At 40.2% G+C, this 17,623-nt stretch overlaps 1 protein-coding gene across 1 annotated transcript; it reads right to left on the bottom strand.

The window, feature by feature from the left end:
* Positions 1-3,186: 3,186 nt before the first annotated feature.
* On the bottom strand, positions 3,187-16,612 carry TEKT4 (tektin 4). Its single transcript, XM_009467835.2, has 6 exons — positions 16,036-16,612; positions 8,884-8,954; positions 7,219-7,362; positions 6,117-6,339; positions 4,965-5,119; positions 3,187-3,457 (listed from the first exon to the last, which is right to left on the bottom strand). Exons 1-6 carry the CDS (start codon positions 16,567-16,569, stop codon positions 3,241-3,243), a joined length of 1,344 nt encoding a protein of 447 aa, XP_009466110.2. The 5' UTR covers positions 16,570-16,612; the 3' UTR covers positions 3,187-3,240.
* Between the last annotated feature and the right edge of the window lie 1,011 nt (positions 16,613-17,623).

The following is a 17,623-nucleotide window of genomic DNA, read 5'->3' as shown; positions in this document are numbered from 1 at the left end:
GTTGGGATGCAATTTACTTAGACGGGCCAGCAGAACTAAGAGACTATGCAGAAATTACTTAGAAACATTGCTCAGAAAAAGATTTTAAAATAATTTCCACTTCTCTGCAGGTTATTTTGTAATTACACTGCAAATTACCTCAAACAGAATCCTGAAGAACAACAGAAAAAAACTTCCCATGTTCAGATCTCTTCTTTAAGACACAGCTGGTGTTACCAGCTGTCCTTGTGGCTCTTTACCACATAGACTGAATTAAAGATCAATATTTGAAGCAGGTATTGTTTGTACCATGTGTCAGGGGTCCAAAAGCAGAGACAGGTCTTCTGAAAAATCTCACCTGGGCATCACAGTCCTGGTGTCTGACACTTTGGTACTAAATTTTTTGGTGACCTGTGACACAGTGCAAGGCTGAAATTACGAGACAGTTTTTCCGTCTTAGAGAAAATGAATTATTCATGATAAAAATACTATACAAATATTATCTCCCATCTCTCTACAACCTTCTTTGCTCCCCTTGCAGAATGTCATCTGCTCTTAAGTAACAATCAAGTTTTTAATGGGTCTTCACTCCTGGTTTTTCCCAAAGACCCCGTACTAGACATTATGAAGGTATCATTTATTACACTGTTAATTTCTTCCTCTACCTGTAGGCAGATGAGAAAACTCTCAGACTTTCCAGAAATTAAACCATGTCTTCTCAACCAGAAATCTCTCAGGATAATAAACAAAAAAATCCTAATGAAGTAAAAAAAATCCACACTTTTCATACAGATTAGCAGGTAGAGCTCAAGACAATTGGAAGCTATAGCTCACCTGGGACCCTAGCTCACATGAGAGCCAGCTGAAACATCTTTTTAAATATTTCCTGGTAAATCCTCAGTTTAAAAATGAATTATGAAAAAATAATATAAAAATATATTTACATGCTAGAGCAGTGGCTTTAATTATTATTTTTTTAATCAGTAATGAAAGAAAAATTAATTACTGAAACCTGAAGCTGTTCCATCTGATTCTCACTCTTACAACTTGCTCATATTCATCTATTACTGTGTGAATAGGGCAGTGATTACACTCCTGCCAATATATTAGGTTTACCAGAGCAGGATTTTCCTTGATTGGCCTGAAGCAAGGGCAGACTAATTTAGTTCACAAAGGTAAATTAAACTGATAGGCTTTAATTAGGGAAAGCTCCGTTTACATCCCAATATGGGGCATAAGGTTATTTGTACTCAGCACAGTCTCAGAGAAGATGACAGCACTTTTCTTTTGCTCTCTCTAATGCAAAACTCTTGAATCAAAATAATAGTTCTGGGTCCTGGACTGCATAGTCTCCTCATCCCGTCTGCCATAATCATAACCCAAATTCCACTTTGATTCCACTTTTTTTTTCTTTAGTGGGTGAGTAAGGTCAGTTTGAACATGTTGCTCCTTTCTGTACTTTCCGAAAGGTTTCTGTGAATATTCCCATTAGTCTAAAGCCTGGTTCACTGTCTTAATTTTCCTTCTATTTTATGTGTACACCTAGAGATGTACATGCCACCAAACAAGCAACACTGGCTAGAGGCTGGGGCTAAGTGACCAAAACTCTTTTAACACCACAGCTCTGAATAGTGGAACACCCTGTAAAGTGTTTTATTCTTCTAGTGCAGCTAAAGTCGGTTTTATACATAACTGTGCAGTGATGTAGCTGCATACAAGGTGTGTGATCCACCGATTAGGCTGTAAGATTTGAGCATGATGAACAAGCTAGAATATGCTGCCAAAAATAAAGGTGTGAATGTGTTTTAAGAAAGGCAGAATGAAGGAGAATGTTTTCAGTCTGCAAAAATAATCTTTAGTAACTGTTTTAAGTTCTCTGCACAGAAAAACATAGTAGAGCCACTTTTTTTTTTTTTTTTTTTTTAATCTACATGCCGTTTCTCTCTAATAAGGATTCAACATCTGGACTATAAAAATATAATCATGAAGAGGAAATCTATTAAAAAAGCAAAACAAAACAAAACTCTTGAACACAAAACCTGTAAAGCAGAAGCTCGAGTCAAAAGCCCTCACTGACGCAGCTGGTTTTCAAAGAATCGGTAGTAGCTTTTAGCAGGAGGGCAATTGCTGAATAGTGCTCTGCACATCCTGCGTTGAGATAATACAAATAGCTGTCTGTGAGAAAAACAGATAGGCTAATGGCCTCTCCTGCTCTGGTTGACAGAGCAGGGCTATTCAGAAATGTACACTGGCTAGGGATTTTTTTTTTCCGTGTTTTGCTTTTTGCCTTTTTTTTTCTCTCTTTGATCAGCTGCTTTTTAAAAGTAAAAAACTGTAACACAGGAAACCATAATGGAATTCTGTTCCATGTCATCTTTTCCCCTTTTTGACACATGTCACCTATTTAACCAAGTGGCCTACTAAGCTAATGGATGAATGACATTTGTTACATTGCTTTACTGGAGGAGATGAATCTGATGTGTTCTCCATTATGGGTAATAGTTCAAACACATGCCTTGCTTCCAGGGAATGGTTGGAACAAATCAAGAGCTCAATTTAACATCCAAGTGCTTAAGTTGAAAGTCACGCCTGCTATTCACAAGCTGTTTAAGTTTTTTTTTTCTTAAAAAAACTAAATTTAATGACTTGAAGGTTAAACATCCTTGGACTCATTTTCAGATTACATAAGCAGGTGTCATGGACTGGGAGTGGTTTTGCCAATAGTCAGATTGTCATCTAACCTGTGCAAACTTTTTTTTTTAACTAATAATGTTTGATCAGCTTAAAAGCCTATCATCTGTTTCCTTGCTGATCATGTGATCTTCTGTCAGGCAAGCAGTTTTATTGCTCTCATTTCAGGCTGCCTGAAAATGCTAGAAAGCTATAAATGTTCTATCTACATCTGTGTATATTATTATTATTATTATTCACAATAAATATCCACTCAACATATTCACTTCTTAGGGTGAAAACCCCAAATACTGTGCAAATTATGCATGTATGATATAGATAAATTCTAGATGTAATGAATTACCTTTAAACTGTGTTTTAAACTCACTATAAATATCTGTACTCAGACTGAACATTTAAAGGCAAGACTCAAAGCCCACCATACTAATGCATTTTACCCCAAATAGAGGAAAACAGAGGAAAACAACAGTGAATACAGTACTTCTGTGTATAACATTATCCGAGTATTTTATTTGAAAGATTCTAGACTACATTTTTCTTCCAGACTTTGCATAGTTAGTACAGAGATTACTAGTGGTAACCTGCTAATTTAAGAACAACAGGGTAGCGTGTGCGATGGGCCATGCACTTTTGCCTATCAATAAAAATACTGTTTGTTTTCACAGCTATTTCTTTTTCTAAATACATCCGTGTGTCTTCCAGGTTCCTCAGAAACTGTTCAGATTCCAGCAGTTTTTTCTTCAGGGATGCAATGGACTCTGTTAGTTCTTCAGCTTCACTGATCAACCTGAACAGAATTACATTAAGTAATAAAAAAAGAGCAGAAGCCAATTGGTGTTCAAAAAGACATATGAACTGTAATGGGAATAAAGATTAACAGCTATAGAATCATAATACTCAACAACAAAGGACCTCAGAGAGGTTCTACATACTTGGTCAAAAGCAAGTTCACGTTCACAGCTTCTGTACAGAAGTCTCCTATGATTTAGATAGTACCAAGAATGTCTTTTGCCACTAAGCGCAGTCAAAATATTCACCCTGACCTGCTTCCACTCTGTAGGACACTTGTACTAAGAACTATAGGAAATTCTTAGGTAAGTCAAGTCACCCAGTTTGACTGGATCAGCATTTTCTTAAGCTTGTTTCTTGATACCTGTTCACTGGTATAAAACTCAAGTATTAAAGATGATAGAAAACAGAGATCAGAAAACAGTCTTTACTTTAAAAGCATATAAGTTTTTAAAGAAGCATCAGCACACAATTTTAAAAAAAGCAGCAGCCCATTTTTAAAGAAGCACATCATTTCAATTGAAAGTCAGTGAGGGTTAGGTGCTTTACTGCAATCTGCCTGCAGAGAAGGCACATATTTACTTCCTGGGAAAACAAGATCCCTGTGTGTTATGCAAACTGAGTAACTACAAACAGTATGAGCCTGGCAATTAAACACATGCCCATTCAGCAAAGGACTTGCATGTGTCCTTAAATCCCATTAAAGGCAATGTACATACTGAAAAGCTTGCACATGGATGGTTTGCTGAATCAGGACCTTACATGAGTGTGCCTGAGATGGTATACAGCATTTGGATTAACTATAACTTCTTCCTCACTGTATAAAGAACAGCATATTGGCTTTGAATGGTAGGCACCTTTGCTACAAGGATATTGTAAGCCTGCAGAAGCTGATTCCCCACTTTTCCTAAGGGTAGGAAAATGTGAAGGAGGAGAATCAATTACAAAGCTTATAATGAGATCAAAACTGACAAATGTGACACTCAGACCTTTAAATTGAAAGGATTTGTTGACCTCCAGTTTTAAAACGGATTATTACTGAAAATCAAATGCCACCAGCCTAATGCTTTGTAGTACTGAGGACTTGTCTCAGACTATGAATATGTGCAGCCCATTTACATTCTCAGCACTTGAAGCATAATTCATTCGGCACATAGTCCACCTTGTGGTGAACCTTTGCTAACAGCAAAAGGGTTGCAAATGATCCACATGCCGTCAGATTTTTTTGGATCATCTAAATCAAAAAGAAACCACACAGTTCAGAGAAGAAAGCGTAGATACAAAACGCAGAGTTATGTCTATAGATTTTATATTTGTCAATACATTAGGTTAAAATGATATTTTCCTCAGAGTGATTTCAGTCAATTGAATTATTTCTGACTTATATCAGAATCAAACCTAGTAATAAAAGCTAAAGGCTATGTGTTGCCAATAAAAAGTGCAAAAACTGTCTAACATCACTTCTGGACAGAATGGACACCTTGGAGGACTTTAATAGTGTTTACCTGAATTGTGCTACATCTCTGCAGAGCTCTACATTGGGCCTAAAAGACCTGTCATACAGCCTTGTTTGAGCAACTTTCATTGGGGCTTCTTTGTCTTCGATAGCTTGTTTGAGAGCACCAATGTTAGCTTCTTGATCTCCAATCTCCTTAAGGATCTAAAGAGGATATCCAAGAAAAAGAACTTTTTATAAAAAGATACACATTGTCTCTGTGCGTGCTATGCATCTCTTCATGGTCCTAGTGAATCAGTTATAGTTTTGACCTTCTATTTGGCCAGAATATAGAAGAAATAGGAGTACAAAGGTGGTTTTGACCTCTTTATTTCTACTACTACACTGAGAACCTGATCTTCAGTCTAAAAAGAAGCAGAAAATATTCTGCAGCCTGTTCAAAAACTCTTCCATGTCTCCAGACAACACATACCACCTCCAAGAATTGTTTTTAATTGTAAATTTTTAACTGTAAATTATCCAAGAAAAACTCAAGTTATTTTGAATGAGATTGAGAACTGCTGATCAGCTGGGAAATGCATGGATTTCTGGCATTAGTGAAGAAAAAGGAAAGACAGGAAATTCTGAATCCCTTCTCCCTCATAACCACTGACACACATGCAAAAAATAAACTCTACCCATCTGTCATCACCCAACAGGTGCTAAAGAATGACTATTTTTTGCATACTTGCCAATGGCCTAACACAGAAGTAGGAGCTGCTCCACACTGGAGAAGGAGCAGAGGCTGAAGACACCTCTTGTCACTTGCTAGGAACTGCTGCTGATACTACTGCAGCACAGCATGGCATTCATTCCATAAAAGTGATAACCAGGCTAGCCTGGGAATCCTGGCCCAAAGAGAAGCTCCTTGATCACACAGTTTTAGGTTTTAGTTCAGCAAGACATAGAAGAAAGTGTTTAATTTTCTTCATATTTAAGTCCATCTCTTGTTTAGAGAAGCATAACAAATAACAGAAAAAGCTGAATTGGAGCCACAATCTAGCTCTGAAGACACTTATCAGATACTAAGCTGACACCAGTGCTAGTGTTCAATACCTGGCATGGACTAAGACATTTTTTTCTAGAGGATCAATCTACTGTGAGCTTCTCAAAAGAGACTGTCACGCCTGTAGCCAGCATTCAAAAAGTAACACTTACTTACTTTTTTCAAATGATGCTCTAGTTTGTGTTTTGTATCATCCAGCTCCTCACAGTGTTTGGCAAAAGCCTCGTTAACAGCAGCACATTGCATCCTCAGGTCCTCAGATACGTCATGAAGAATATTGTCAATCAAAGCACGAAGATTGATGGAAGCCAGTTTTTCTCGTTCTGCCCTGTAGATGTTGTCATGACTGAACTTGGCCCATGTCTCTGGTGTTGAGGCACTGGAAGAAGAGGTGAATGATATACAAACAGGAACCTTGCTCGTTTGTTCAAGGTGCAGTTAAGAAAACAATCTGAAGCTGGTTCTCTCCCTGTGAAAGTGTTGTAACCTCTATTTGTTTTTGCTGTTGCATGCAGTCTAGACTTACCATGAAGGAAGACTAATCCTTTACAAAATTAATAAACTCTCATTCATCTTGTGGCTTCTGAGGGAAGTAATACATGACACAAAATCATCCAAAGTTCTTCCATCTTTAGCTAATACTACTAAGGCAAAAAAAGTATACACATACTTTTTTGTGCAAGCACAAGCAGTTAAGTCACCAGCAAATAAACACAAGTATATTCAAGCTTGACAGTCTGTGGCTACTTTCAAACAAAAAGAAACAAGACCTCTGGTTATACTTTGCCATGTTAAGCAGCAGAAGGAACTACATCGCATTTGGGACACTGCATCATATGAACGCTGCCTGAAAGGGGAGGGGGAAGCAGCAAGATTTATTGTAATAGTAATCCTCTCTGTGTACAGGAAGCAGCACTTGCCTTTCCCAAAAGAATGGCATGCTGCTGATGTCAAATGGTAGGTCTCAACAGGATTTAGATCAGCCTTTAAAAGTATAAAGCCAATTATTTCTGAGAAAAACTTCTACAAGCTCAGTTTGCATGTAGTGAACCCACTTTGCCATCAGTGGTATGCCATGCTGAGATGGTAGCACTACCTTTACTATCCATGTAGCTATTTTAAAGCTATGACATTTTATGTCCAAAGAAGCAGCAATCACACCTTTAATTCAGAGCAGCATCACAGCTTTCACTGACGCAAAGGATGTATTGTATCTTACCAGGGTTATTTGTGGAGGATAATGACAGTAACCACTCACCTCTCTTCAAATTTCACTGAACTAGGATGGAACTGGATGTTGGTGCTCTGGTTACTGTATCTTCCACATTTATCATCCATGTTGTACGTTTCAACTTTGTCTGACCAGTCCATTTCACAAATCTCTTTGTGATCTCGATTTAATCTGAAAAGTCATTATTATCACACATTGTTAGTGGAAAACAATACAATTAACAAAACTAGCACAGACATTTGTGAAGCTAGGCTCTGAGCATCTGTCTTTCAAAGAACAATGAGAACACAAACTTCCCTTTTTGTCTTGAAAATCCTAACCAAACTCTCTCTCCCACAACTATCTGCTAGAAGGACAGTAAGCCTGATGTGTTAACCACTACCCCAGACCTTCAGTACTGTTCTGTGACTACTGAAGGCTTAGAGATCTTATAGCCTGAGACAAAGGAGTTGTTGGACTTTGGATTTTATATAACAATCCTAAAACAGAGGATTTTTTCCAATAGTGGTGACAGCTGCAGTTATTATGAGGAGAACAGGTAGGGGCTTTGCCCAACAGAACACTCTTCCCATGATAAGACATCAGGTAGTGCTAGTAGAAGACCCATCCTCCTCTTTTGCTAGTATATTAAGCGTGAGTGAAATTTAAGACCCTATATCATTCTCCGAGCCCTCCTATCTAGCCTTTCAAAGACTGTAGCATGCAGAGAGTGTAATTTGTCCTTGGAAGATACAAGTACAATTATATTCAGAGTTAAAACTGCTACTTTGTTGTCAATTAAATTAGTCACACGTCACCCAATTAATTAGAATGATTTCAGACTACAAAAGACAGTGGGTCGTTATCAACTGTTAACACTAGATGTCACTCTCACCTAAGGAATTAAAAAACCTCTGCTGGCCAATGATACCAAACGATGGTACTAAATGGTACTAAAACGATCTTAAAACAATTCTAAAAAGCAAAGCCTAAACTCAGTAGACTCCTCTCATACTCTAACTGATGTAACAGAACTACTTTACATTATTTTGCATTTATAGACATTCTTTCTAAAAACAATATTTCATTTTATCTGGTAGAACAGCACAAATTGGAACAGAGTAAAACATTTTAAAAACTAAAATACCAGTGTTTCATATTGATGTACCTTAGGATTCAGGTAACATCTTTCCAAAGGGCTTGTTGTAAATTAAAAGCAAATATTACTTTTGAAATGCAATGAACATCCATACTGATACAGAAGGTAGAGTGAAGTTTCATATTTTAAGTTCATACTGACATCTGGCAGCAAAAAACTCATCTTGAAAAGGTCCTTTGATCAGATAAATTATTTTAAAAGAGCCTATACTACAAATACATCACAAGGTGCAACAAAGTAGAGTGATATCCAGATAATACTTCTATTGCACTTAAGTGTAGCATTGGAAAATTAGAGAACTGAATACACATACTGGAAACCAGGACTGAAAATCTAAAGCATGGCTTTAGGGCATGGATCTTCTCTTACCTTACCCTACTTGAAAATCCTGAAGTTTCATCACTGAGTACCTCTTTTCAAGTTTAAATCTAATTCACATGGTTCATAAGTCTGGCATTGGAAAGATCATTATCCACCGGACATTGTACCCCTATATGCCAGGAATTATTTGGCTATATAAATTAGCTACTAAGGTATCATGAAAAATGCCTTACCGCATCTGGTTACCAGCTTGCATCAAAGTTCTCTTCAAAAGCTCCTGGATATTTCTGATGAGTTCAGCTTCCTAGATAAAAACATTGAGACTTCTGTGATACCCAGAGCAGTATATACTATCCTGCAGAGCAATTTTATTTCAATGGTTGTGGATAAATACTTAAATCTTCCGCTCATTACCTACTCTTACCCCATTATTGCAAGACCTGATTTTCCGAGGAGTTAGCAGATACTGAGGTAACTCAGCTATAAGTCTAAGGCAGCAGCAATACTTGGAATACTTCTAAAGCCTGGGATTTCATTATTTTCATATTGCATGTGTATTTTATGAAAAAGTCTATGTTCTAACAGATTAAAAAGAATATCTGAATTACTTGCACAGCCTTGAAGTAGGGAAAAATAAGGCAACAGCATCATGCTCAGCAGGAGATCAGAGCCACTGCCTTGCACAATCACAAGGTGCCACTTTAAAACTGAGCCGGACACTGTCTGCCCTGCAAGCACAAACTCAGGTGTCAGAGGCTGCTGCCTTGCACAGGCATGTGACACAGCAGATCAGCTTCTCTGGCAAGACACTAGCTTCCAGAACCTGCTGAGTCCTTGCAGATACCTTCAGAGCCCGCTGCCTTGTTCTGTAGTAAGAGTTTTATCTGTATGCAAGGCAGAGGCTTCCCATCAGATTCCTGCAGATCTCCAAAAATAAAGTTTGTCTGACGTATGGTGATAAGGTGCTATTTAACATAAACGAGCAGCAGTATCATAATCTTCTGTTGGCCTGCCTCCTTTGAATGCTTTGTATTAAATAAAAATAGAAGTTACTACTCTATGATTTAAACGGCTGTTGTCTGCTTCAGCAGGTATAGGAAAGCTGTCATAATATAAACCCAATGACACTTACAGCTTTCATTTTTTTATTAGATCTATTTATTCCAGAACTAATTTTGCCTCTGGTGATGGACAGTATCGAGGACTGCAGAATTATCTCAAATATGCAATGTTGTTTGAGGGGTTAATTTCCTCTGAGTTGCAAGACAGTGACTGCTCAAAGTCACGAAGCTTTGCCTCACCTTGATAATGATCTGATGTCTGAAGTTTCAGCTCAAGCTGGTTTTAGCAGGAATGTTCATTTCAACACAAACGTGATCAAACCAAAAAAGACCATAATTTCTAATAATCCCTTGTTGAACAAAAGGTACCTGGTGCTCATTTTTGACTGCAATAATGCTGCTTTAGGGATTAACTATCAATGCTCTATGAATTGACTTTACTGACCTGGTGATTACATATTATTACATAAAAGTCATTCCAGCAAGCATTTTCTGTTTTATTATTTAAAGGAATTTAATATCTGAGGCTCAGATATTAAAAAGAGCTTTTGTATATGAAAAACTCCTAATTCATTTTGCTGGTTTACATCAATGACAGTCATCCAATGACAGCTAAGGGAGTATATACTTACTAATGAACTTTATTCCCAGAACACTGCTGGCACTCGTTGATCCTTGTACTGTTTTTGACAAATAAATGAGTGCATATGTCCCTGCAGTGTCAGGTTCTCCTTCATAAGAAAACAACAGGGACCACAAAATAGATCATTTTATTCTAAATGGAAAAGGGCAATCATGATTGGAAAGCAAATATCATTTTTAAGGCTTGAAAAGAGCACAATTAAAATAAATACATAGCTGAAGGTATCATTTTACAAACTGTGAGAATACTAAAACTCACTTTCTGCAGGGAGGAAGTACTACAATGGCTGACTTGTCAAAGTAAAAATTCAAAAGGATTTTAAAGGGTTAGAAAGATTCAGCACTCAAAATTACATTTATAGTAATTGACATTATTTTGTGTTGGGTAGTCAGTCTCCATGTAAATAAAGAGACAACCAGTTTCCTGTGAGTAATGTGCACAATTTTGAATGAGAAAAGCCTTCCTTTAGCAAGTAAGGTGTCGCACGTGGAAAGACTGAAAAAATGCAAAAATAAAGAATTCCTTTGTTGAATGACCTAAAATAAAATTTAAAAATGGATTCCCCATTGAGGAGCTATGTATTAAAATATGACATTCAAAACTGAAGATAGAATTCTCATAATTAATGGCAGTCTAAGACTAGTTAGAGTGAATAAGCAGGTGTAAATGACAATTTTAACACTTACCTACTAAATGATTTTCCTTAACTTTTAAAATAGTTTAAAAGTCAGATCATATGGCTGGGAGGAGCTGTGGCACTAGGTTGAAGATGAAGATCCTTTGATCTAGGTCCCTCAGTCCTGGCTGTACTGTTAGACATCGCAGTACAATCCAGCCTGCTGCCCACCCACAGCTGTGGCTGGCTCGCGGGATCGACGTGGGAGAAGGTCCACACTGCATGAACGCCTGCCAGGTAGCACTACCTGCAGAGGAGCAGGAGCTGGGAATCTCATACACCATGTGGAGGACTCATGAAATGCCATGTCTGCTCCTTCGCATTTTCTTTGCAGAGTAAATTCCATCAACAACCACGGCAGAGAGAGCTGCAGCCAGGAGCACAGCTCTCCCGGACCTTGTGATTTCAGCCATAAAAATGTGGATGATTCCACATTAAAATCCTGGGGGCAGATCTGGGTTTTAGCAAGTGGCAGAATAGATGACCTTTATGTAGTGTGTGCAAAGAATTGTGTTGGCAATTCATTTGAAGGCCCAGTCTGCATTAAGAGAGGAAAAGCATGTGAAAGAGTTTTAATAGCTAACAGCATCTCTGGTTCAGAGGACAACATTAACTGAGATTTGCACTTCTTCAATTCATAAGAGGACTTGGTGGATGAAATGTCTTTTTTTTCTCCTTATTTTTCCCATATATCTCTTCATATGCTGTCTATTAAAATGAAATACTGTCAAATCTGAAGTGATCTTGGCCTCTTTTCAGCTGTCTTCTCCACAGTTAATACTAATAATAAACCTCTGTTATTATAAATGGTTGTCAATTAACAGGGAGAGAACATTTTATAGTTTAGCATGCCATTTATTTTATTACAGTATTTAATGTTTATGATGCAAAAGTTGGATTTCCCTCAAATCTAGTGATAAAACCATCCCAGTTCATGACTTTGTAAGTGTATAATCAATGGTGCAAAGAAAACGTTTAAGACCAGATGTTTGTGCTTTCCATGAATTTACAAATTCAGTCTTTTTGCAGCCTGTCTCAGTGACTTGCAGATGTCGGCAATCTAAATACAGCACCTAGGGCCAGAACGACACAGTGAGAGAGCAGCTAAGAGGAACTGGTAGAACCCCACGAGAGAGGCTGTGCAGTTGCCCTTGATTACAAATCCAGTTGCATCCATCCATCAGTAACAACATGACACCAGATGTGCCACACATCAGCACAGTAAATAAAAGCAAGCTAGCTTACAGATCTCACTAGATTTAGACCCCCAAACAGCATGTAACAGGAAGACTGTTATTCATTACAGCTGGGAGTGAAAGCAGGTAACAGCCTTCAAAATCTCAGCTCTGTGACTGGCCTTTTTCCTGCTGGTCTCTGAGAGTCATTTCAAAATCCACGATCTGCAGATGTTGAAAATAAGCACTGCACTCTTAACTGAGTTGTCTATGTAAAGGACTGTCTATTGCACACTGGTTCACTTGGCAAAACAGATCACAGTGTTTGGAAATGGTATTCTGTTGTTTTCCTTGCCCCATTATTGCAGTTAGCAGGAATACATACATATGTATCCTCTCTCCACTTTTTTAAACTTGAATTTTACACAGTTGACAGGATCTTGGCTAATGCCTCTGTCTTCAGCATCAGGGAATAGCTGGGGCTGACTTCATTGTTGAAGCAAATACACAACAAATCAACACTCTGAGTTAGGGTAAAAAAATGGCATAAATGTAAGTACAGCCACTTATTCCACAGTCATATCTGGCACTCAGTTAATGAGTCTGGACACTGGACATGTGGAAATAACCTTGAAATGCAGTATATACGCAGCTGAATCATGATTTATTGACAGTATACCACCACGTGGCAAGTCCTTTGTTAGGGCTTACATTTTCAATATTAAATGCGTGCACATAAACATACTAAACTGTCCTTAAACTGATGCAAAGGGGATTCAGAGGAGACATCATATGGGTTATGAAAGTCAAAAACCTCATACAAAACAGATGCATGTATTGCTTTTTCTCAATTCAGCTATTTCCAATGCAGCAGCACAAAGAAAGAAAATTATTCTACTTGAGAGATTTTATCTTCTTTTTAGTCATCAAAAATCCTTCTTTATTGGAAAAACAATTGTGTCCTTCAGCTTCTTTTTCTTAACCAGAACTGCATTAATAAAAGATTAATATGCTGTTAAGTGGAGTCAATGAACTTCTGAGTAACAGCTGATTTTACTACGCATGTGAGGAGCTTTCACTTAAATACCCTCATCCCTCATTCCAGCAGTGGCTATTTAGTGGTGGTATGTATCAAAATAAGTGATCTAAATACGACTCCATGCTGCAAAGCAAATAGGACAAATGAGTTGGAACCAAAATTCCTTAAAAGAAATACGTGGTTTGCCAAAAAATAGGAAAACCCCAAATCTTATCTGGATGCATAAAACCTTCATCAGAGATACTTCTGTTTTCTTTGTGAGTCATCTGAAATGATTCCTACTGAACAGATAATGAAAGTGCAATTACATGCAGAGATTGAAAACTGCTTTTATATGTGTATTTGATGCTGTCTTTTTAAATGTCATCTGCCAAGGGGCTGCTGAAAGGTGGTTATCTCCGCAGGATGCTCTGGGAACTGGGAAATGTTCTTCATTGCTGCAGAAAGCTGAAAGCAGGAACAAAACCTATGTCCTATGGAAAGCTTTTCCATGACTATGTGAAAGGTAGTCCCTTGTCCTTTTCCCCCAGTTGCAGATTCCCCCGTGCACCTGTCCATGGGAGCTGGCAGGAACACAGCAAAGATACCAGAGAACGATGCCAGCACAAGCCTGGGCTGCTAGTAGGAGAGGAAGAATTTCAAAGGAAGGAAAATGCCCTAGAATGTCAATCAATCAACTGTGTAATTAAAACTGCAAAGAAAAGAATGTCTGTTTCCTAACACAGCTGACTTTTGGAAACTATTTCTTCTTTTTCTCAGTTTTTGCATGGAAAGAGAATAAATTACTCCTGATCTCCCTTGCATTACCATTTCTTACGAGAGTTAAGATTAGAAAGTGACAGGACAAGTAAGCAACATTCAGAAAAAGTATGTCAGTACTTTAGCAATAAAATTTGCATAACTCTTCCAAATAAGCAAACGTTGTAACACAGAGCTAGCAGTGAGCTGGGCCATTAACTTGGAAATCTGTGCAGTGAACAGTCAGAATTCATGCAAGAGCAGCTCTAAGCGTCAAGAATTATTAGTCAGTTTTGGAGAGAGTAAGAAATACAAGGAACCATCTGATTTCTTGCAGTGAAAGAGGTATAGAGTATAGCTGCAGCTTAAAGGGCTGGCAAAGCCACAGAGGGCACATTTTAACATCGATCTGCAAACATTTGTGCCATAAAATCTATTCCTATGTGAAGGATTTCCTCTGATATTATATACTCCTCTTCCTTCTGCACTGCAAAGGTCATTGGCATGGCAACAAAATCTTCATTTCTCAAGAGTCCATCTGCTGCTGGTATACACGCCTCATCTGAACTCACATCATTCTTCTTTGATGACATCCTACTTGGCTGTTGACGGTCTGTCGTCACAATCACACAATCACAATTTCAGGTGAAGAATTAGCAGCAGCAGCAGCAGATGAACTTCTGAGCAATGAACAAACTGTTCTCTGAGATCAGGAGGAAAGAAATACAGGAAAGAAATGCTGCCAGAAATTTTTTTTTTTTTTTGGTAAATCTTACATTTCACAATTTCTCTAAAACATCAGCAACTGATGAAAATAATTTCTTTTCTGTAATCTGAATTTTGTAACAACTCACACACTGAAATATCCTATACACTAACTCTCACATTTATATTTTTGACTGGAACAACCTCTTAAATATTGATTACAATTCAGCAATTGTACACAATTTCTATTCAAAATATTGCTTAATACTATCATGCTAAATACTATCATGCCATCAACTATGTAAGTCTCCTCGGTATTTTTTTAACTACAAATATTAATCATCTGGTTTAATCAGTAACTCATCATGAATCAACTTTCATAGTGTATTGGAGGCTGCAGGCAAATAATCATTAATTTATTTGTGGGACACTAGAATATGTATCATTCCAGAATGAAAAATGACCCAGAATCTGTTCTCTGTAACATATGCCGCCACAATCATTACATCAGCTTTGAAGACAATCTACAATGCAGTGTTGGTTCTCAGTGACAGATAACAAAGTGTCAGCTGGAGTAGAGAGTCCTCTATGGGAGGAAAAGGATCAAGCAAATTTCAGGAGAGTCTCAGGTTTGCTGAAGTCACACTGTCAGAAATACCATCTGTCTGTGCCCCCCCATTTGCCTGGAGCTGTTATCTCATGCAGGTGTCACACGACTACATTATACTGTTCATTGTGCTGTCCTGCAGGATGTTAAAATGATGGTTTGTGTTGAGACACTGTAGTACAGTGTTGGATCACCACCTTGTCATGAACCTTGGCAAGACCACAGCATCAGACTCAGTAGTAAAAAGTAATGGCAGAGACTGCCAGATTTGGACAGCTTGAGCATGGAAACAGGAAAGGAGCATTTCACTGGTCCTGAATAGTCTGCTTATTGGGTACTGCATTTTTAAAGTGTAAACTGCAGGGATGAGGAGACTTTAAGCCAAGCAGAGGCTGGAAGAAGTTTAATGCCAGAATAGGATGCCCATCTTGGTTCAGGAAACCTCTGTTTTGATTTTGTTTGGATCTGGTCTGAGAGGGGGGATCTGGTTTCCTTTAGTCATACTCATGTGATTTTAAATACTTTTTAAAGAGAGGAAAGATTTTAAACAATCTTAAACCTCGGAGTGACAGACAGAGTCCAGGCTGCCAGGAAGGGGCACTAGGCCTCTGCACATTGCCATAAGATACCTTCATGAGCTGTGGCTATCACCTATCGACCAAGCTGTTCATCATTTTAGATACCAGAGCAGCACTAAGAGACGGCTGCCAACAACCCTTAACATCCTAACGTCCTGCTCACCTTCAGCAACTCTCTCTCCACCTCATCACTGACCAGGTCCGGGGGTTGCCTCCTCTCCCGACACTGCAGGTTATCGGTGGCAATGGCATAGGGCACCTCAGTGGCATCGAGCGCCCTTTCCAGCCGCAGCTTCTGGGCTGCCAGCAGGCCGGTCTCGGCATCGAGGTCCTCAATCTCCTTCTGGAGCTCGGTCTTCCAGAAGCGTATGTCCTGCAGGCGCTGGCCCAGGGTGGCCGTGGACTCCTGCTGGGCGCGCTGGGCGGTGGCAGCGGCATGTTCGGCGAGCTCCTTGGCCTCGGCCCGGCCACGCTCAGCCTGCTTGCAGCCAGCAAAGGCCTTGTGGTACAGATCAGCGTTGCTCTGGTGCCACTCGGGGAGAAGGTACTTGGCGGTGCGGAAGCCAGCCGTGGCCAGGCCGCTGGAGGAGTCGGGCCCCGTGTTCAGCTCCACCTCGCACACCTTCATGGGCAGGTCGGAGGCGGGAATCGTCTGCGGCGCCGGCTCCTTGGTCAGCAGGACCCTGGGCTGCGCCATGGCGGCGGGGCCTCCCGCAGGGCAAGCCCTGGCTCCCCGCTAGGCCGCGCCGCGTCCTCCCGTCGCCGGGGCAACGGCAGCAGCCAATGAGGAGGCGGGTCCCCCCACCGCGAAGGGAAACCCGAGGCCGTAGCGGGGGAACAGCCCGCCCCTCGTTACCTCACACCGACAGCCACCAATCAGAGCGCGGATACGCCCCGAGGGCGTGTTGGATAGGGGAACGCCGGCTGCCCGCTCCCGCCTCCAAGCTGCTTGTTGCTATAGCGACGGGGACACCCAATGGGGAAGGAGTAAGGCTTGCCGGGGGCGCTGGCGGTGTCATGGCGGCGCCGGACGGCCTCGGGGCACGAGCCGTTCCCGCCCCTGGGGCTTGGGGCGGGAGCATTTCCTGACGCAGGCCTTGGTGCATGTTGTAACGCTTGTAATTCGCACGTGCGACTGTGTTGGTGGGAACAAAGATACGCTGAAGCCTCTACATTGCTTTCCAGCTCCCCTTTGTGCTGAGGAACTTCTCTTTTCCAGCCGCCTTGTGTGTGCAATAACACTTTTGCCTGTTTGTTTTGGAAATACAAGAGAATCATGACAGGATTTAAGCCCGGTTCCTGCCCAGCAAGCGGTGCAGGCGAGGGGGAGGCCCAGAGAGCCCCTCAGCCAGCGAGCAAGGCCCTGTGGAGGCCCCGGGGCGCTGTGCGGGGCCCGCGGCATCCGCTGGTTTTAAGCCATTCAATTCAATACATTTTTGCACCTCGCTCCATTCTTATACCCAAATGTTCCTTCTTAAACCAATTTGTGTGACTCTGGCCTTGTCATGGATCAGGTGCTTGTGAAATCCAGCTGCTGTGGCATCCCCAGTTTAATTTTCACTTGGAGAGAAAAAGACAACTTATGCTTGAACTATATTAAATTTTGTGGGGTTGCCGTCACTGTGCAACAAGGAAAAGCAACGAAAGGAGAGGCTGCAAGGTGAGAGGCGTCTCTTCAGAGCACATGGAGGAAGGAGGGAAGGTGCTGGAGAGCACGGTGACAACAGAGGGCAGTCTCGTCCTGGCACTGC

This window comes from Nipponia nippon, unplaced genomic scaffold, assembly GCF_047370975.1.
Source record: "Nipponia nippon isolate SJK-2023a ecotype South Korea unplaced genomic scaffold, ASM4737097v1 scaffold_5, whole genome shotgun sequence".
Classification (NCBI taxonomy): domain Eukaryota; kingdom Metazoa; phylum Chordata; class Aves; order Pelecaniformes; family Threskiornithidae; genus Nipponia; species Nipponia nippon.
Note: the sequence above shows the minus strand (reverse complement) of the source record. Positions and strands in the feature narration are given on the sequence as shown.